At 53.8% G+C, this 21888-nt stretch overlaps 1 protein-coding gene across 2 annotated transcripts in view; it reads right to left on the bottom strand.

Annotated features, from left to right (window-relative positions):
• Window positions 1–3206: 3206 nt before the first annotated feature.
• The window catches only part of LOC111141555 (ATPase phospholipid transporting 9A (putative)), a 127513-nt gene continuing 108831 nt past the window's right edge, over window positions 3207–21888 (bottom strand). For both annotated transcript variants that reach the window (XM_022494182.1, XM_022494181.1), the window contains exons 17-28: window positions 21123–21206; window positions 19669–19839; window positions 16799–16897; window positions 14213–14302; window positions 13949–14093; window positions 13097–13161; window positions 11842–11997; window positions 8721–8785; window positions 7166–7274; window positions 6511–6568; window positions 4651–4854; window positions 3207–3343 (exon numbers count right to left, since the gene is read on the bottom strand). In XM_022494182.1, the coding sequence (XP_022349890.1) occupies window positions 3207–3343; window positions 4651–4854; window positions 6511–6568; window positions 7166–7274; window positions 8721–8785; window positions 11842–11997; window positions 13097–13161; window positions 13949–14093; window positions 14213–14302; window positions 16799–16897; window positions 19669–19839; window positions 21123–21206 (1383 nt within the window). The remainder of the gene's footprint in view (window positions 3344–4650; window positions 4855–6510; window positions 6569–7165; window positions 7275–8720; window positions 8786–11841; window positions 11998–13096; window positions 13162–13948; window positions 14094–14212; window positions 14303–16798; window positions 16898–19668; window positions 19840–21122; window positions 21207–21888) is intronic.

Raw genomic sequence — 21888 nt, 5'->3', positions numbered from 1 at the left:
GACCTTAACTTTCAGCAGAGAACACACCGAGGGAAGGGGTCAGCAGACATTCAAGATTACTAGGACACAAAAGGGCTTCAATTATTAAGGGAAGCTGGCCTGGGACCCGGAGAATACGACCGTCGCAGTGGGAGACATCCCAGCTCTTGGTCTCCCAGCTCCTGGCGGCTACAAACAGGTGGTTTGCCCCGATGTCAGGATGCTCCCGGGGATGCCCTCCAGGGCTCGGGGGCCACGTCTGCCACTCCAAGCTACCACGGTCAATGCAACTGGCCTGGCCCAGCACCGCGGGCCACACGCACCTGTGCCCACACCGCTGCCAAACTAGGATCCACACTGTCAGGCACCAGAAATCACTGAGGATGGAGAAGCTCGTCTGGTCATTTTCTTAGAGGAAGGAAGGGGAAAGGAGAAACCACAAACAGATCCCACTGTCCTCACGCACACACAGCCATCACCGCAAGATCAAGCAAAAATCATCATAAAACAAAAGTGCTTACTGTGACAGAAATACATAATGGTGTCAGAGGGGTTGTAATTTCTACTTTAAGGAGAAATGTTTGAACAGCACTGATTGCGTGTTGTGGGGCCTTCGGCCTCGAATTAAATCAGCTATCATAGGCCTAGGTCCCACTGAGGTCCAGGGTGAGGGGAAGGGGTCAGTGGTGCTTCTTAAATTTTTTCCAGATCGGAAAACCAAGAAAAAGGTCAACAGAATCCTTATGCTTACGGTTAATGAACTCAGGAGCTTCCTGTAAAGTAGCTCGGGTGTTCGTCCTCGCCCACAACTAAGACAACCCGCGTGTGCCGCACTTCTCTCTGCTGGGATGAGGCTGACCTGTGCAGGCGACCATCCTGTACTCTCACCGACTGGAGGCTCCCACCCTTTGGGGGCACACGCGTTCCTGGACACTCGAGGCCCCCCAGCAGGTGGTGTGCACAGGTTGCCCACTGACGGCGGTCTGGGCTCCACTTGGATTTCGGTCCCTCTGGCCCTTGACTGCCTCTACTAGAGTGTGGCCGAGACAACAGAACATGGTTTGTAACAGCAAGACAAGCATCCATCAACTTCCAGGGGGAGGTCGGGGTGGAGGGCTTCTTCAGCCTCTTTGAAAAGCTCCCTTCCTGGGAGATGGCAAGCAGTAGCTCAGGTGTGGACTTTAAAAGTCAACTCACACACCTGGATCACTTGGGACTTGAGGAATGAAACCAGAGAGACCACCTCCCACTATCTGCTGAACGTCTGCCATTTCCTAGCAATGGTTCCCTAAGACCTACCCCAGGAGCCATCCTCTGTCTGTGCAGAAGGCCAGGATCAGGGTTTACAAACTCAGAACAGAATGACGTAAGACTTATAATCAGCCTTCCAAAAAGACAGAACCAAGTGTGAACCTCTGAGCCCCACACTCTGCTCCCCTCCTTTTGAAACTGGGAAACATCAGTCAGGAAGAAGTCAGACGTGTTCGATCTTTCTGAGAGCTTTAGACCAAGGTCCTAGTCCTACATAACTATTCACCCACTGCAACCTGTATTCTCTGTGGGTCTGTGCGGCAGGAACAGCTGGCATGAGCAGGCAAAGATGACTGCAGAAACGCACAGTCTTCACACAGAAGCCATGTCAGCAGCCAGCTTACCGGTGCCTGAAACCGGTGGTCATTTTACGAAGTTTTAAAGGGGCAACACCCATGCAGGAGCATATGAAGAGTGCTCCCAGGCAAGGGGACCACTGCCTGCTCCGCCCGCCCCCAGCTCCCCCAGAGCCGGCTGCCCGGAGGGTAGTGGGTGCCGCCACCAGCCGGAGCCCGCAGCCCTGAAGCCCACACAAGCAGAAGGGCCGAAGGAATTCATCCAAGTCCAAGACCTCGAGCATGGTCAGCTCTGGAAGATCAACCGGCCGAGCCCTGATGGCAGGCACGTATGGCTGGGCGCCGAGGGCCTCGAAACCCCGAGGATGCCTTGTCCTGCCTGGTCCAGGCCTTGCACACCCCCTTCCTCCTCTGAAACGAGAAGCCACAGCTTTATGAGAAACACACGGGCGTGTAGTCTATCCCCGTGGGTGGTGGGGATCGCTACCACCGGCTGCCTTTAAGCAAGCTCCCCTCGAAAGCCGTAGGCAGTGTGACAGACCCCGGACCCCAGGGCCCCGGAGCGGCAGCCCGGGCCTCCTCCCACCGGGGCTGCCCCCGATGAACGACGCACAGCAACGTGGGAGATGCCTCTGCCTTTGTCATTCAGCCTCCTAATGGGAAAGAGACTTCTGTGGAGCAGAGAGCCCCCCGTCCCTGACCTTGCACTCGGGACTCGGGAGGGCCTGGCCACATGTGCAACGTTGTCTAAAGCATTAGTTGAGTCTCTTATCAGTCTGTCCACACGTTGAGGAGCTGTTCAATGGCACGTTTCCTGCTGCAACAACTCTGCTGAAAATGTCTGAGGGTGTCCTCAGCCAGTCGCGGGCTTGGTCATCGTTACCAGGAGAAAAGAAAGCAGGAGAACACCTCCAAAAAATCTTTTACGAGGTGGCAGGTGGAGCTAAGTCGAGGGCTGGAGATGCTGAGTCCGAGGGAGGAGGCCAGGCTGGATTTATGGCACCCTCTGTCTCTCTCTCTCTCCCTCCTCTCCTTTGCTCTGTGTCACTCTAGGAAGCCGGTGCGGCCTTGGAGAGCAGCACCGCCTCAGACAGGACATCCCGCATTTCCACCACGAGATGACTGCCTGCGTAACTTTCTACCGAAGTCACTGTCTTTCCCCACAAACCTATCCCAAGGGCTTTTACATTTCTCCGAAGCCGGCTTTTACGAGTGAGAAAGACGTAAAGAGTACACACACAGGAGGACTGTTGAAAACAAAAACAAAAACCCCTCTACGATCGTCAACTAGACAGAAACCCTTATCGCGTGACAACAGAAAGCAAGTCCTCGGAAGCTTGCCCAGTGACCCACGGATAAATCCGTCAGTGGAGCCGCCGGCTTTAACATATGTACATTCGCTGCGGGCCGAACCGCGAGGGGCCCGAGCAGGCCCGCGGGGTCCCCTCCAGGGACCTCCCCCATCGTCCGGCGTCAGGACCCCGCGCGGAGCCTCTTCGCGTCAAAACTGCACGTGTTAGCGATGCCTGCACGACCCACAGGCAGCGGGTAAGAAAAACGCAACTTGAACTCTGCCCGGCAGGAGAGCGCCGAGGCCGCGGCGCCCTGGGCCGGCGCCGCCTACGACGTGAGCTTCGAGTAGCTGGGCGGGGAGAACCGTCTCCGCAGGTACTTGAGAACGTACAGGGGCAGGCAGCTGACCAGAGTGATCACCGACACCTTCCACAAGAACGACAAAGTGGCGATGAAGTACACATCTGCAAGCAAACGGGAAGACCGCGATGAGTGGGCGGAATGTTCCGGAAGGCCTATTCGGCTCAGAATAGCCGGCACAGCTCTGATGGGGGGTGAGTGGGGGCAGAGCTGTCTCTGCATGGGATCCCGTCACCGACACACGGCCTCCGGGCACTGGCCCTTTCCTTCAGCTCAGTCTCCCAGAGTCTGGACTCTCCCCGCCCGCTCCTCTCTCCGACCTGCTTCTGCGGCTGAATTCACGGACAGTCAGTGAAATGCTGTTTCCAGCACCAGGGAAAGAAAACCAGGGGCACAAACAATTCTTACAGGTGTTTCTGATGCGGAATCTGACAGCATGTCAGATTTTCTATGTACACCCTACCGCCTGAGAGCAGAAAGGCTTTTCCCCCTCGTTTCCCTTCGTTTTCCCTTTGCCTCTGGGATGATCACCAAAGCTACGGGCAGCCGGGCCTGAGGGCAGTGCCAAGCTGGAAACGGGGGTAGCCTCAGGGGGCTTCCAGCTAAGGACAGGCGCCCCCATCTGCTGCAGGACAGTAAGCCCGCAGTCCAGAGGGTTCTGTGAGAGCAGAGTGAGGCTCACGGGCTTCCGCACAGTGGTGCACAGGACGGGGTGGGAGGCAGGTGGCTGGCACCAGCCACAGTCCCACTGAGTGCCCGGCCGTGGAGCCCACGCACAGCTGCACATCCGGCCCCGTGGCAGCTTCCCGAGGGCAGAGCTCACCACCCCAAGCCACAGAGCACACGACAGGTGCGCACGAAACCCATCTGGAAAGACTCTCCAGACAAGTGTGAAACTCCTCAGACTTCACTTTTCACGGATGCCTGTCTTCCCTTTACCCAAACCTTAAGGACCGTTTGCTGACCAGCAAGAGACATCATCAGAGAGGTTTTCAGGGAAAGGCGGAGTTTCTCCACCCTGTGATAAGGACACATCCTGTGGGGCTATCCCTTATTCATGAGCGAGACCTGGACGTCTGACCTCTCCACAGCCCCCCGGAGCCCGACGCAGTGACCGGCTCCCTCGAGAATCCCAGCCAGTCTTTGCTGGACTCAATGGGATCCCTTCTAAGCCAGTTCACACAGTGTGCTTTTCAAAGGAAACCCTACTGACATCAAGCCGAGAGCCTCTGTTCCAGGAAGCTGAGTCACAGCTGCCACTTGCCCCAAGGGGACGCCAGGAACAACATGGGGACCACTGAGTGCCAAGGCCTGTGGGACAAAGAGCTCAGGACGGGTCCCGGGGAGGCCCCGAGACCCGACGGCCAGGCTGCGGCTGCAGGGGGAGGGGAGGGGCTGGAAGGTGTCTTACCGATGAATTCGTGTAGGAACACCAGGGAGGCGATGTAGCAGGCCAAACTGAGCAGTTCGGCCACCGTCATGAGCCAGTGCCATGTCTGGATGGTCAGGGCCACCATCAGCAGCTCGGTGAGAATCAGTGACGTGAAGGAAATCGCCACGATGTGCACGAACTCGGACTCAAACAGCAGCAGGGCCCCGTACATGATGGTGCTCCCTGCAAAGGCAGAGGAAGCCGGCGTCCTGCACAGTCCTGCACAGTCCTGCCCGCAGCCGCCGCCCTCCCCCTCGCCCTCCCTATCTGGGGCTCCCAAGGCTCCCGAGGCCTGCTCCCAGGCAGGGGCTCCTTTCTGTTTGTTTTCTGTTTAGACATGAAAGATGGCGCTTGACGAGTGGTGCTTTATGGAGGTTTGAAAGAGGTGCCCTGTCCTGGTTTCCTATTTTCCCTTTGGACTTTATATGATAAGGAGTCTAAAACTGTAGGGAAGAGGAAAGAGAGAGAGGATGAAGAGAGAGAGAAAGAGGAGGAAAGAGAGAAGGAGGGAGGGAGAGAGATGGAGAGAAGAAAAACAGGAGCGACAGGAGAGAATAACCATCCAGAGTGGATGGAACAAGAAAGAGAAATTTAAACTTTATTATTTAAAATGACAGAGGCAAGCAGTCACAAAAAGGCAAATACCGTGGATATTCTACTTCTAGGAGGAATCCAAAGTAGTCACCTCCATAGAGACTAAAGGGAAGCAGGAATGGGGACAGAGTTTCCGCTTGCCAAGATGGAAAAGTTCTGGGGCTGTTTTCTTGCAACAGTGTAACACTGTAAACATACAACGTAACTCACCACCGTGAATACACTGTACACTAGCGAACTGTGCCCCTAAGAAGGGTTAAGATGGTGAATCTTCGGTCATGTGTTATCTTAACCACCCCCTCCCACACACACGAAATGACAGAGGTAGCCCAGAGACACTCAGCATCGTGCCCCTGTAACAAGGCAAGAAAGCAAAGTGGAGGAGGGTACAGGGTCCGAATGCGTGTTTTTCTAGCACAGCAGAAACCAAACCGATGGTGCAGTACCAGAGTTATTACTAGATGCTAAACCCCAAAACTCCTCACACCACCGCCCACTGCGACAGGGTTCGAGAGGGAGGGCTAACACGACGCTTCCCTGCTCATTGTCTATGAAATTCTATACATAAAACGTAGCTGCATAATCGATGCACATATTATACTTTGAGAGACTTCTTAAAAATGTCCCCCCCTCTATTTTTTAATGACAATTTAACCTCCTGCCAACAAATTCACTGGTTTCTACACCTTCTGTTGCATGCCCCGTCAGTAAGACCTCCCAATACACAACGTGCATCTGTAAATTCTATGTTCGTGCTTGGGCAGACACAGACAGATACCAGGACCATGACACAATTATGTGCACATTATAAAACATACATAAAGACAGAATTAAACACCAGCAGGGTTTGGATATTTTCTTCTCCTACAAGTCATCCTACAGTCTCTGCAATCCAGGGGCCCTCCTCGGAGGCCGCTGAGGTAAACACATCTTTCAAAAACTAGAACTTGACCTCAGAAAAAGTATCAGAACATTCCAGAAAGCAACCACTTTTTGTTACAATGGCTAAGCATCTTGGCAGGTTTTGAGTGTATCCATTATCTTTTTCTCTGACTTTATCTCATGAGGCAGATGGCATCACCTCTCAGATCTACTGCTCTGCTGAATGTTCTAGTCCTTAGAACATGCCGAGCTGGGCCTCCCCTGGGGCGCACTGTCCCACTCCTTAACCAAATTTTAGGGTTCCGGTTTCTTCCCTTCATGCTCTACAGACAACAGACTAGTTGACCCTGAGCACTGCCTTACCTTGATAGATGCTAATCAAAACCCATATCAGGAAGGTCTTGTAGGACAACGGTCTTCCCTAAATGAGGAAGTGAGAAAGAACAGGTTACTACCTCGCTGGGCTCCTCCACTAACAAGGCAACCTGCCTATTTTCATTTAAAAAAAAGGGGGGGTTCTTGCACATATCTGAACTGACTAGAGAAATTACATTTTTTAAAGAGAATTGATCTAAGGTGGAAATAAATCTGCTCTTCAGTAAAATTCCGTGGGGACAAATAAATGAAATCATATACCCACACACACCACACACACCACACCACAGGCAGCATGCACACACCTTTTGGAAGTGAACACAAGGACGTTTCCAGGAGCAGACACCAGCTGAGGCTGGAGGATGGAACCGTCAGGCGCTTTTTTTTTTTTAAGTTGTTAGTTGGTTCGTTTGCAGTTCACCTATTGCTGTACTGTTTAATATTCTTTACAAGCGCATATACTACTTTAAGAAAAATAAAATAAAATCCCACGCCTTCCTCTAAGAAACCAGCAGTTCCAATCAGTGTGTTCAAACCAGATATGGAGGGTCTGTGTGAAATCAATTAACAATAGGGAGAGAGGGAGAGAGAAGGGGAAGGAGGAGGAAGGAGTGAGGGAAGGAAGTCAGGGAGTCCAGTGAACCTTGAGGAGATCCTTGTAGAGCTCAGGATACAGCATGGCAACTTCCGACTTGACATCTTTGTCCAGGACCAGAGAAAACACAGGAAACATGGTGTAAATGGTGGAGTACCTGGGGGTGGGGGGATGGAGGGGCAGAAATCACCACAGGTAAGACCCAGCTGAAGGAAAATGAGCAATTTGTTTCTCCAGCTTCTGCAGCCCAATTTCCATTCATTCGTTCCTTCAACAACCACCCACTGCGTGCCTATCTGGTGCCAGGGCTGATTTTAAGCTCAGGAGATTCAGATGAAAAACTGATGGGAACATCTGCCCTCGGAGAGCTTTCATACTAGTCAGTGAGTCAACAGAGTTGGTAAACTACACTGTGTGTTACAGGTAAGTGCTAAGAAGGAAACTCTAATGGAAGGGAGGGAAGGAGACCTGGGGGTGGTGTCATTTTCGAGAGGGTGCCCAAAGGATGTGACATTTGAGTAAACACCCAGAGAAGGTGAGAGGCAGTCAGGCCCAAGTGGAGGGAAGAGCATCTCAGGCAGAGAGGGCAGCATGTGCAAAGGCCCTGAGGTGAGAGTGCATCTTGTTTGAAGAACAGCAAGGCAACCAGTGCAGCTGGCTGCATGAGTGAGAGGGAGAGAGAAGGAAATGGGAACAGAGAGGGACAAGAGGTCCAGTCATGGAAGGTCACATGCAGCCAAGCTCCGGGAGCCCTGCCTACACTCTGGCATGTTCTTTTGTTCTTCTAGGACCTAACAAAAGATGCCCACCTGTCCAATTAGAAGCAAGCAGAATTTCACTGTCCACTGTCAGAGTGAACGGGCCAACATAAAAAGAAGAAGGCAGGCAACTTTGGTAAGATTCTCCCCCAGGGCTAGCCAGCCTTTCTGTCCTGCCTCTTCACGACCAGGAGCATGGCCTACATGGGTCTCCATCTAGGGCATGTGGTACCCAAATTCCACCCATCTGGCAATTCAAAGACTGAACACATTCTCTGAAGGATCACAAGAAACATGAATTCAAAGTCAGGAATGGGGTTGGGTTTGAGGGCAGCAAATGTCCCAGGGACACCCTAGTCTAGCAGGTCAGGGCAAGCAGCAGTGAAGCTCCATTAGGCACGCACCCCCCCCCCCCAAAGAGATCAAGGCCCTGGGCCGCCTTAGAGACCCAGCAGCAGAAGGTTCTACTGGGGTCCATGGCAGGGAGGGTACTCTCCAGAGCTCCCCTTTCACTTTTTCTAAGACCGCAATGAAATCACTGAGTCTGAACCTTTGGTCTTGCTTTGATTGCTAATCACCGGTCAGCTCAGACTCTCATGGGCAAGCATTTTTCCATCTCCAGGTCCAAATGGCCAAGGGCTATGAACGACAAACATATCAGACCCCACTTCCTCAGTCTGGTTACAGGCTTGTCAGTTCAAAAAAACTTGTGAATCTGAGAAGGTTCTAAACGGCATCGCCGGCAACCTGGGGACTGAACAGCCTAGACGGCACATTTCCTCGCTCATCTGTGGCATTTTCGAGAAGTTTCATAAAAAATTAATACCCTGCCTAGATTTTCTTACCCAATGATGAGGAATCCTTGATAGAGAGGAACGGAGGCAAAGTAAAACACGGATGAAAAGACCGCCTGTGCCAACAAGAAAGGAGGACGTTAACAAAAATCGTGACAAAATCCCTACACTTATAAAGTAACAGTCAACGCTTAACAGCACAAACTTCCCCAGCACAGCACAGCTGTGAGTGCTTTAATGAAACCAGCTCATTCCACAATTACAACCACCTCATGAGGCTGGTACTGTTATCATCAACCCTATTACAGATGACAACAGTAAGGCACAGAGAGGTTAAGGGACTTGCCCAAGATAACACAGCTCGTAAGTGATGGGAGCCAGGAGTCATTCCCGGGTGGTTTGGCACCAGGGACCACTCTCCACCCCTCTGTGAACACTGGCATTAGGGGACACAGGCTGGACTCAGAAATACCCTGTGCGATCCCCATGAACCCCCAGAACCACCCATGAGATCCAGTCCTATCGCCTGCATTTCACAGGAGGGGACTCTGAGCAGGTAAAGGGCACTGCGGGGCTCAATCCCAGCTCCATACTCCAGCTCCCCAGGGGCAGGGCGGCAGAGAAGGCACAGCCCCTCTTATATGACACATTTTACTGTTTCTGGAAATTTTTACAAAGAGCCCATAACCTGCTGCCTTTGTTAGACAAGAGCAATAAAGACCTTTCCAAACGCTCCCTGAAATGTCTGCTTCCTGACTTGGAAAACAGGAGCTACTGGCTGTGAAAACCAGGCTGGGGAGATAAAATCAGACTTGACACTCTGTTACTTCCGTCTCTGGGCATCGACAGGCTCACGGAAGGAAAGTGGCCTCAAAAGCGAATTCCTAGGGGCAGAAAACCAAAAAGAGGCCAGAGACGACGACAAGAGGCTTTCAAAAGCTGAATACGAGAGACAGCCTGAGCCAGCCTAGTGACTAGAAAGGTTGTGGCACCAGAGGCGTCTCACCCCCCATCACCTGCTGTGGGTGTTTGTCTGGCACAAAGCTCGAAACGCAGGTGCCACCTGGGGCCAAGGTCGTGGGCAGCCCCAGCTGCACCCTGGTCATATTTCAGAACTGGAAGGTGAAAGCCATCTTTCAAATGACTTTCTACCCCAGCTGGGCTGTGGCACAGAAAGGATGGTTGTAAAAATGTCAAGAATCTGGTGTTTCGTTTTGTAAATCAATGTCAAGAGCCTCCTTCCCCTAAAAGGGCCAGGTTAGCCATAAAGCCTTCATCGTGGAGAGAACACCTGAGGGAAAAAAAACACTACGGCCACATCTATCAACGAGACGGACGCCAAGGTGCGGCTCCAAGAGGGACTTGTCTTCGGCCAGCCACTTTCAGCACAGTGGACAGCGAGATGTTTTTTCTACAGCCCCAAAGAACAATTTCCCATCCTGAAGCTTTTTCTAAATTGATGTTTTGAGAGCGACCACATACAAGCTTTACAGAAGTCAGCTCGCCCAGCCCAGCTTCTGTGCGCACGCCCAGGGCCAAGCCGATCAGTCTCCCAGGGACGGATCCAGAGCGCCACCCACGAGCTAACACAGAAGTACAGATGTGGTCTGAGGAACTTAACAGCTGTTTGGGTGTAGATCACGTTGACCAAAAAATCACTTTAAGGCTCCTATGTTCACAAATACAATAGATGTTGAAAACCTAAAATGACCTCCAGAAGGTGAGAAAGAGGCCAGAAGAGGGAGAGGGTCTCATGTACACGAACAGTATAGCTTCACTTACTCAGAAAGGGACAATGTCTTTTATGTGGCAATTGCCTTTCCCATAGATTAAAACATCCTCTCACTGGATACCTCGCCCTGTGGTTTTATGACGAGGGGAAAGGATGCCTTCAGCACCTGACGTCTTACAGAACTCTGCTTCTCTAAGTAGCCTCATCTGAGAGGCGAGGCAGGTCTTATCATCCCCATTTCATGGATGGAAGACTGAGACCCAGAGGGGTCTCTAGGTCTCAGAGATATTTATGGTGTGGTCAGAAAGAGATGTGGGTTTCAAGTCCCATCATCCCTATGTTCTCACTACTTAACTGGGATATTTTCACCGAACGTCCATGAAGAGGAATCAATCCATCAATCGTTTTTCAACACCTAAAATGTTTTCTTTCCCACCCTTCGGCCTTCCTCCTAGTGTACACTTAATTGCCACAGACCGATGACAGATGTGAAAGGAGCCAGTGAGAGAGGAGGTGGGGAAAGTACCCTGGAATTCTTTTGTGAGAAACAAGATGCGAACAAGATGTTACTCCCGAGAAGCTGAACAATGGGACGGCCCAGCTCGACTCCCACCTGGGATGGCTGGAGGCAGAACCGTGACATCGGAGGCCCCTCAGGGCCACAGGCTCTGCTGCCCCACCTGAGAGCCCACATGAGCTGAGGCCACGATCCAGGCCTCCCTGCATCGCAGCACTCGAGGAGACACCGTGACCAAGAGCATGGGCTCTGGAGTCCCCACCTGATACAGACTAACCCCCAAGAGACACTGCATGTGTTTCTCAGCCTCACGGAGCCTCAGGCTCCCCATCTGTACAACGGATGCAGGCGACCACGAGGACCGCGTGAGACGCTGCCCTGTGGACATGGAGCCAGGGGCCCAGGGTGTCGGAAGAACTGGAGAACACAAGTTTTTCCTCCCGCGGTCGTTCTCTGCTGGCCCTTTCATGAGCATCCGGAAAATCCAAGACCCTAGTATTTGCCCGCATCTCACTCTGCACGCTTCCCTCTGGCAAAAAAAATCCTAACAACTCTGGGCAACAACACACCTCCCTCCTGCCAAGCACTGGCCAGGCCCGCTGCTAACGCTCACAGCCACCCCGCCATGGCGAGGACGGCCTGCCCCAGCCGCCAGAGGAAGGATCTGGGGCAATCCAAGGTCTGTTGGGCTGGAACGTGGCCCGGCGGGGATTTAAAACTGGTCAGGTGGGAAAATAAAGTCAACCAACCGACCAACCGACCAACCAGCCAGGGAGGGTCACAGCTCCAAAGCACGGTCGAGTTCCAGGCCTTTTCCCTGCTCGCCCCAGGGAGGGTGAGCAGAGTCGCACCGCCTGCCCCCGCCACCTGCCCCCACCTGCCCGCCCCCTACCTGCCCCCCGCCTCGACCGCCCCCCGCCCACCTGCATGGTGCTGATGCAGAGGCTCCGGTGGATGACAAACTGGCTGAGGGCCGCCGAGCGCTTGTAGCTGTTGCGGCCGTGCACCATGAGCAGGCGGCCCAGGTGCTTGAACTGGGTGATGGAGAAGTCGGCAGCCAGGGACGCCTGCTTGCCTTCCTGAAAGCCACACAAAACAGGCACTGTCAGAAGCACAGGAGGTCAAGGCAAACCCGTTTGTTTTGTTTTGTTTTCCACGGAAAAAGCAAGACACCGTAAGGGGATCTTTGGAAAACTTCAGTGAAGAGCTTCTTTGGTTTCGAGCTGTGCTCAGTAGGTGGTCTGAGTCTACGTGTGATTGAAAAAGAGGAATTTATTTAAATAAAAAACGCTCTAAGTCACAGACAGTTGTAATTTGGAGGTCAAAGGGATCTAGTATCTTGGGGGTGCGCCCACCCCGTAAAGTGCATCCAGAGCCAAGAATCATCAGACATAGGCACCTTACGACGGTCTGTTCCTCTGAGCGAACTGTAAGGCTGGGGGGCGGGGGCTGAGGGAGGAAAGGACACAGGAGAGTGTGGATTCGCCCGATTCATGAAGCTGTGGGACCAAACGCACAGGACGGCATCTCTGGCCCTCACTTGGGGCCTCTGTCCTCCTGTTAAACACAAAGTCCTGACAAACCTGGGAACCCCTATCCTTGCCTGTTGCCATTTAGAAGTCACAAATTAGGACAGAGGAAACAGTAAAAGGCAAGCACAGAGGTGATAAGGACAGCAAGAGAAAAACTGTTATAACACACCAACTTTTTAAAAAATGCAGCTTTTAGTGAGGGGAAGACTGCGCCACATTCTTCTCTGACCCCCAAGACATCAGCAGACAGCGTGATGACCGATGCTTTTACGGACACTGTGATGGCCACGGAAAAGTGACAAGTACATTCATGGTGCCCTGACGATACAGCAAAACACTCTTTTTTTAAGCGTTGGCACGCGAAAAATCATCACTCGTCATCTGTAAGACGGAGTGATGTAGATCCCCGACTCCCACGTGATAACACGACTCCCACGTAATAATACCAGGGGATCATGCTTCGTGGTTCCTTGTGCTTCGTAATGTGAATCTAGAATTTTCAGAAGCATCAAAGCTATGTTTTGAGGGAAAAAGCAGCTCCAGCTAGCAGAGAAGAGCAGCTCCCAACCCAATACAATGACTTGTCACCGTGGCCCCAAGCGCCCGGCAACGACCAGCAGCCCCCACGCCCCGCGCCCGCACTCACCTTCCCCTCCACACCCACGCCGCAGTCGGATTCCTGAATCATGCTGACGTCGTTGCCTCCATCACCTGCGGGCCGCACGGACCGGAGAGAAAAGCCGGGAAATTAGAGAGCGGCGAGAAACAGGATCCCCACATTTCATTCTTATTTTGAAGCACTGTAGAAGTCTGTGGCCTTTCACTGAGCGCTTCTTATTACTATAGCCTTTTCTGCCCCAATCCATTTAACCACCCCACACCCCACAGCATCGGCTTCCTGTCTCTCAGACGGAGCAGCTGAGCGTCAGAGGAACATCAGGTGACCGGCGAGAGCCCCAGCCATGGAGCGGCGGCAGGGGGACCGTGTCCACGCCCCACCCCTGCGTGGGAGGCGCCGGGTACGCAGCCCATCAGCAGCAGTGACCGACTCGACGCTTACGGAGCCGGTACTGAGCCCTGCGGCCAGCACTTTTGAAATCTACCCCTTTTTCGTTCTCATCAGCACCACCTGAGTGCTTATGACCCCATTCTACCAACGGGAAGACAGAGGCTCGGATGGGGACAGGCACCCAGGCAGCCCGGATCTGGCCCCACTGTGCGCAGTCCGCATCCCTCTGCGACGCGGCTTCCTGCCTCCTGAGCAAAGGAAAAGCAAGCTCAGGAGAAAAGCCCTGCAGCGCGCTTATCTCCTCTCACTCAGGGGGAAATACTAAAAATAATATCAGAGCCAAGGTCTGTTGGGGGAGAAGAGCATGACCTATGTGAAGGGGCCAGGACACAGCAGCAGAGTCCAGCCACCCTCGGAGAGAGGGATCCAGTGCATCAGTGGCCGGTGTGGAGGGGCAGGGGGTGGGGACGGGTGTGGGGGGGCACCTACCTACTGCACAAGTGAGCTTCCCGGTGCGCTCCTGCAGCAGCCGCACGATCTGGGCCTTCTGGGTGGGCGTGCAGCGGCAGCAGACCACGGCCGGGCACTGGCAGGCCAGCTCCATGAACTCGTACTCATAGTACTTGAGGCAGACCTGGGCGGGGGAGGGGGAGGAGGAGGGGGTGGGTCACCCAAGGTCCCTGCCCCCGCCCCCCAGGCAGGAAGGGAAGCGCACTCCCAGGAGGACCCGGCAGGCGGGGTCCCCGCACCCACCTCCAGGGAGTCTCCAGAGATGACCAGGGCGCAGTCATGCTTCCTGCGGAAAGCGTTCAGCTCGAGGTGGGCCTCGCTGCGGTTCGTCACCTGGAAGGGAACGGAGGGGTGGAGGGGGCCGTGCTCTCCGGAGATGGCAGAACAACAAACAGCGGCTTCCTGAAGCCGGGATGAAGACAATGGCCGCCCCAGCCGGGACCCCCGCCCTGCCCCTGCCACCAGACCCAGAGCCAAATCAAACCGGGTTTGTTATGATTCTGCGGGAAGCGGGAGAGCCGGTATGCCAACTACCACCTTGCATTTCCCCCAGCACGGCTGTGACCCACATAGTAAAAGAAAAAGAGCTAAATGTGACCCCACTTTCATTGTGTGCCAGGCACTATGCTAAGCCCTTTCCATGGATTTTTCCACATTTACATCTCACAACAGCCCTACAAGGTGCATAATGGTAACAGCTGTCCTTCTCACATAAGGAAACGAAGGCACGGCGAGATCCGTGAGCCCGCCTCAGGTAACTCGTCTCAGGGGCTGGACAGCAGGCAACAGAAGCCAGGCATCTAGCCGGGGGGCCAACTTTTCTGTGGCGCACCGGACGGTACCCCCTGCAGGCCCCGGGGACCCTACAGTGCTGGCCAAAATGACTCGACTCCGCTTTCGTAGCACCAAGGCAACCACAGACAACAGGTAAACAAGGGGGCATATCTGTGTTTAAATAAAACTTTATTTGGGCGCCTGGATGGCTCATTCGGTTAAGCATCTGCCTTCAGCTCAGGTTATGGTCCCAGGATCCTGGGATCGAGTCCCACGTCAGGCTCCCTGCTCGGTGAGGAGTGTGCCGCTCCTTCTGCCTCTACCCCTCCCCCCTGCTCATGCTCTCTCTCTCTCAAAAAAATAAAAATCTTAAAACAAATTAAATAAAGTTTTATTTACAAAAGCAGGTGGCCACATGGACTGTCGTTTGCAGCCCCTAAATATACAGAATGTAGAGAATACAGAATCTACACAACATACAGTTGAGTCTCATTATGTTCAGTAGTTAACGCTCTGTAAAGTTGCTTTGAACACCAACTTAGCAAATAAGGAACCATTCATTGCTCCTGGGGGAAATACAGGTGAGGTTCCTATGAGCCTTTGGCCATAATATTTCCCTCAGTCAATACAAAAATCTTGTTTTATATGTGTTTTTATTTAAATGCATTTTTTCAAGACTTTATTTAGAGAGAGAGAGAGTGAGCGTGCGCACACACATGAGCAGGAGGAGGGGCAGAGGGAGAGAATCTTAAGCCGGCTCCATGCCCAGCACAGAGTCCAACTGACACAGGGCTCGATCTCACGACCCCGAGATGGTGAAATTAAGAGTCAGACGTTTCACCGATGGAGCCACCTCAGTGCACCCTAAACACATCTTCTGAAATGCACATTGTCGATTCACGAACGCGGAACTCCTAACCAACAGCATTAGAGCTCATGTCTGAAGGAACTCCAGCCGACACTCGCACCTTCTCCGTGAGGGACATCGGGCCTTCCTACACTTTGCGACACCAGACACAGTCCAGCCCTGTGCTGAGAGGGGGGATTTGAAACAGCGAAATCACTGACGGCACAAAAATGCAAGAAAAAAGTGGCCCTCCAAGACCGTGGACTGTGCTCGTGGGCAGGACGAGAGCCGAGAAGGCGGGGGTCGCCTCGTGTGAGCCCAACTGGGAACGTGCACGGCAGGCAATGACGGATCCCCCTGCTCTGCACTTGGCCATGGAGGACTCTGGCCCTGAGCACCGATCTCGGGGTTACAAATACATTCTAGGAAGTAAGAGTGTTTGCAAGTGTGGAGTCCCCGGCTGCTGAAGACGAGCTGTCCCTGGCTCTACCCCACACTACCGGGTGGGGCCCCAAACTGCCGATCTCCTGAGGGCGCTGCGGGCTGTGGACCAAAGGCAGGGAGTCGAGGGGACACTCCTGGGATGGACAGGGCCCCTCCAGTCTGCGGGCTCTGGCGGCGGAAGGGGACCACCCGCTCCTCACCTCCCAGCTCCGTCAAGCCGACCCCAGCTTGCGGCTTCTGGCCCCGAGCAGCTCCTCAGGGCCGCACTGCTGGGGTCAAGCGCTTGCCACAAGGGCAGGAAATTTCCCGCTTGCCCACCCAGTACATCTCCTTCCAAAGGCTCCTCAAGGGTTTCCTTCAGGAGGACAGACCCGCCACAATCTGTGATCTGGAATTTACTTCTTATCCAAGGACTTGGTCTTCAAGGGTCTGGTGGCACCTGGACTCGCAGGTACAATTCCCCACGCATGGGCCTGTCTGCACCCTTCGCCCCGATGGTGTCCTGCATCAGCTTCTCAAAGGGACCGTGACCCCCACCAGGGTAAGAACACTGGACTGTAACTAGGTGCGTCTGAACTGCCACCAGAAGGAACGAACCCTGCAGCCTCGCCGGGGCCACTCAGTAATTCCCCTCAAACCCAACGATATAAGTTCCCCCACCCAAGGTGGTTACTACACTCCTCTCTCCCCTCTTTAGGGTTCTGAGGTCACCCCGCAAACTGCAACATCGTCCCCACGAGGCCCCAGTGCAGACAATGCTTTACCAGCCGAAAAACGTGGATGTCTTGGTTTCTGGTCACCAGGTGTGCGTTCTTCGCTGTGCACGTAGCCGTCTCCAGCTTGTCCCCTGTCAGCATCCAAACCTACAACCACAGCAGAGAGGGGCTCTTCCGGGCCACTGTCCAAGGCCAGCCTGCAGCCCGTGTCTGCTCAGTTCCCAAGAACATTGAGCTAAACTCCATTTATTCCAAATTTTTAAAAAAGATTTTATTTATTTATTTGACAGAGAGAAAGACAGCTAGGAGGGAGCACAAACAGGGGGATTGGGAGAGGGAGAAACAGGCTCTCCAGTGAGCAAGGAGTCCAATGTGGGGCTCGATCCCAGGGCGCTGGGATCATGCCTTGAGCTGAGGGCAGATGCTTAACAACGGAGCCCCCCAGGTGCCCCTCATTTATTCTAACTTATCTCGAGGCTCATGGTGTCCCCAACACACTGCAGGAATTCCCCACTCCAAAGGCTTCAGGACCCCAAGTGACCACTGCTGGGGACAGTGAAAGTTGGTGCAACGCTTCTAGAAAACCGTTTGGCCACACGCTTCCACAGACATCATGAGGTTCGGCTTCTGACCTCCTCATCCCCCTTCCGGAAATTTTTCTTAAAGCAATAAATAATTTCAAAGAAGGGGACAGCAGGATGGGTGAGGGTCACTTCCATGCCCTACAGGAAACACTGTTTTGTCACGTTACACGCAGTCTTTCTAGGTGGTTGGTTAAGCCAACGGCAAACATGCCAAGTTCCTCTGCCCCTCCCAACAGTTCATTCTGCGTCTCGCTGCCATGGGCTCAGAGAGGGTAGGTGACTTGCCCCAAAGCCACACAGCCAGCTCCCGTTGCGAACAGGCCCAGAATCCCCGTGTTCACAGTCCAAATGGAATGTGCTTCCTGCTCTGCTGGTTTACCCATCAACCCTCTGCTCTCGCTGCCCCCAGCAGGGAAGGGCGCGGAGTCACTGTGCAAAGGACACGCTGGCAGCGGGGGAGGTCGGGGAAAGCAAACGGCAATGGTTTCCAGAGCGTTTGCCGTGCCAGGTGCCCATCAAGTGTCATCCACGTTCAGTGCATGTGACCTTAATGGTGACGTGCTGAGGCAGGAAACAGAGCCCTGAGAAGCCAAGCCACTTGCCAAGGACTAACGAAGTAGTCAGCGGAGAAACCAGATTCAAACCCAGCCCATGAGACAGCCAGGACACGGGCACTGGGCCCTTTGGTCGGGGTGGGGGAGGGCCGTGGCTCTGGGCTTGACCCTGGTGGGTGTCAGCCTCTTCTCTCAACCCCTCATCTGGCCATTTAAAAAATGCATTCTTGGGGCGCCTGGGTGGCTCAGTGGGTTAAGCCTCTGCCTTCGGCTCAGGTCATGATCTCAGGGTCCTGGGATCGAGCCACGCATCGGGCTCTCTGCTCAGCAGGGAGCCTGCTTCCTCCCCTCTCTCTCTGCCTGCCTCTCTGCCTACTTGTGATCTTTCTCTCTGTCTAATAAATAAAATCTTTAAAAAAAAAATGTATTCTTTTTAGTGATCCCAGTTTGGTGCCAGTGTTCAGGGTTTGCTGAAACACCAGGGAAGGAGCTGGGAGGCTCAAGTTCTAGAAAACCATGGAAAGTCACTGGTGCACGACAGTACGGAGGCCCCACGTCAGGACGACAGGGGCACCGCAGGTGCGTGCCCAGACCTGAGCCCCAGGCCCAGCAGCGCGTCTCCCACGTCGCTCGGCCTTGGCCGCTGCGTCTAGAAAGGGGCCGAAGTGGGAATTCCAAGCTCCCACAGCTTCTGGCCTGTGAAGGACCTTACTCTAGGCCTGCCTCCAATCCCGCCCCTCCCCATCCCTCCCCCCAACACTCCCTTCCCCCTCCCGTCTGACCAAGGAAACCAGAAAGAGAAGTCCAGTCCACACTCTGGGATTAGAACAGCTTTTTGGTGGCACATGGGTGGCTCCGTCGCTAAGCCTCTGCCTTCAGCTCAGGTCATGATCCCGGGGTCCTGGGATCAAGTCCTGCATCGGGCTCCCTGCTCAGCGGGAAGCCTGCTTCTCCCTCTCCCACTCCCCTTGCTTGTGTTCCCTCTCTTGCTGTGTCTCTCTCTATCAAATAAATAAAGCCTTTAAAAAACAAAAACAAGAACCCAGCCTTTTGGAGAGAACAGCTTTGAGGAGAAGCTCAGGATGGAGCCAGAAGCAGGAACTGGAAAGGCCCAAACTTAGAGAGACGAGGTCCACGGAAGTTGCCAGTGACAGATCCGAGCACCGCGGCGCAACAGAAGCGAGCCCTTCTGACTTCGGACTGTTTTTCCACAAGGGGGGACCTTGCTGACCATTTCCTTGCAATGAACTAGGCCTCTGGCCCCAAGACACAGGATGGCATTGGGTTTACACGGGGGCTGCGCCCGCTGTAAAGGCGGCGCGCGTGCCTTTGTCGCCCTCTGCTGGCCTCTCTGGATTAAACGCCGGGGTTTCGTTTCTTTTTTCTTTTTGGCCCCAAACCGTGTGAAGACAGCAGTTTGCTGGAACAGGCGGTCAGTCCGCGGGGCGGCCACTCATTCACCCAGAACAACCGGCAGATGGCCGGCCGGTGGCTCAACAAGAATGTGCCGGACACCCCAAGCCGGCTGGAGGGAGGAGGCGCGGCAGGCAGTCCCGCCTTCGTGGAGCCCAGTGGGGGGTGGGGGGAGATGTCCTCCAGAAACAGGGCCCAAGGGGCGGGAGGGACACAGTGGCCCATCCCAGCCAGGGCCGTGGTCACTGTCCGCGCTCTCGGGTTCCTCAGTTCCCACCTCTTCCCCGCCCTCCTCTCTCATTTCTACGCTCTGCAGTGGGGACCATCGTGCACCTCAGCAGCTGGGCCCCAGGCCGGGTCAGCCTACCTTGATGCCGGCGTTCCTCAGGGTCTCCAGGGTGGGCCTCACATCTGCCTGCAGCTGGTCCTCCACCCCGGTCAGGCAGAGCAGCTCCATCTCCATCTCCAGGCTCTCAATCACGGTGGCCACTTTGAGCGAGCGGTCGTGCACGCTCAGCTTGGCCTGGACGTAGCGGGCCTGCGACACAGCAGGAGACACCGCCACTGCTTACGGTGGGGAGGGGAACACCCAGCGGAGGATAAACGGAGACGTCCAGCGTCCTTCCGAGTTCATCGGCCCAGATCTTACACAGGCCTTAGTACCACCCTTTCCTTTATACTTGCCTGCTGTGCAAATTCTAGCAAGTCGCTCAGTGTATCTGATTCTTGACTGTTCTCATCCATGAAGCAGCAGTAACAGTCCCACCCTCCCCGAGCCATTGCGAGGATCGGTACGACTCAAGATCTCAAAAAGAGAGCACGTTCTCCGACACACAGCACACACTTTGTGACCAAAAGCCCCTGATCACCCGGTTTTCTGAAGATGAAGTCTCACCTCCAAAGACCATGGACCCAACCCGTCAGTTTAGCCACTTTATAGGGTTAGTGAAGACGTGGAAGAAAATAAAAAATCCCCCAAATGGGTTGTTTCAAACACATGCTTTTAAACTTGGAAGGACAATTATCAGGGCTAGAATTCTTGCTAAATCTCTGCAGAGAACTCAAGCACAAGGAAGAGACAGACTCAGGCACAGCTCCTCTGGGAGGGCCAGGACAAGGACCCCTGAAGCCTGTCCCCAGCCACACCTCCCCCGGGTGGTCACACGCCCGTGCACATGCTGGGCTTTGTGCCAGGCCAGGACCCTGCCCTCAAGAAACACACAATTTATGGGACAAGAGGACAATAAACCACACATATTCATGCTGGAACCCTTGACCATCAAAGTCAATGATCTAGTTCAACTCTTTTCACAATGTAAAGAAATGAGGGCTCCAAGGAGGTGAATCATTTTAAATTTTCCAGAGGATATCCCATGTGTCCATGACTAACAAGTGCTGGGATGTACAAGTGAACCAAGCTGACAGTCTCTGCTCTGAAAAAAAATTTGATTCTTCAGAGAAGAATGTGAGATGGAAACACAGAAACAAGGTCATCCTAGGTGGGGACTCCCACAGTGAAGAAAGTGAGGCAGATGATGGATGGTGAGCAGTGAGGTGGGGCTGCCTTAGATGGCGAGTCTGGGAAGACTTCTCAGAGGCAGTGGCATTTGAGCAGAGACCCAAAGGAAGCAAGGGAGCAGGCCATGGAGCTCTGTGTGGTAAGAGAGTTCCAGGCAGAGGAAAGAGCAAGTGCAAAGGCCCCGTGGCAGAAGTGAGCCTGGGGAGCTCAGAAAGGACCTCAGTAGGGCTACAGGGGAATGAGCGAGGGGGAGATAAGGGTAGGGCTGCAAAGAATAACAAAAAGGTCCCAGGACCACTTACTTCAAAGTCTTGATACTGTTCCTCTGCTAGAGACTTTTTCGCCACCACTAGCACCCGCAGACCTTCTCGCGCCATGTTTCCACACTGCAAAGCAGACCACAGTCAGCGGAGTGGTGCACTAAGAGCTCCACCTCTAAGCCCCCGACTCTCATGGAGGAGGGCCAGATGCTACAGTTGACACAGGGGCTGGGGAAAGTGGCAAATCGGACTACGGCTTTCCCCTAAAGCAAACCTTCTCAAGGGAGGCCGCAACATGGCAGTTCATAGGCCAAACAGAGATTGTCTTTGATTGACACAGTATACATTTCAAAATTTAAGTCAACGCTGTTAAGAATTCACAGGTAAGTCTGGATTTGAACCTCAGATGAAACCGCCCACACCTTCCCAAATAACCACAACCAGCGATGGATGAAAAGCAGTAGCTTCTAAGTCTTCCCAGAAAACAGTCGTCAAGGGAAGAATATTCTAATATGCTTAACATACAAAGTCGACCCTGCTAGAAGAACACACCCCAGCCTGTTTCTTTTGACTTACCTGCCTGGCCCCCACTGGCATTTGAGTTTGCCACCCTCTAACTGAAAACAGAATATTACTGAATGGAAAATGTGCCTTTTTCCTACCTGGAGCAGAGAGATAAAACAAGATCGGCCTGATAAACTGGAGAGTTTCCTCCCTCCTGGCTGTGGCCAATTCTCCAGACCACGAACCAGAAGAGGCGGCCTGGGACGTGGCCCCCAGTGCTCCCCGCCCTCCTGGGACCGGCCTC

Source organism: Enhydra lutris, unplaced genomic scaffold (genome assembly GCF_002288905.1).
Source record: "Enhydra lutris kenyoni isolate GAN:26980312 unplaced genomic scaffold, ASM228890v2 scaffoldscaffold6, whole genome shotgun sequence".
Classification (NCBI taxonomy): domain Eukaryota; kingdom Metazoa; phylum Chordata; class Mammalia; order Carnivora; family Mustelidae; genus Enhydra; species Enhydra lutris.
Note: the sequence above shows the minus strand (reverse complement) of the source record. Positions and strands in the feature narration are given on the sequence as shown.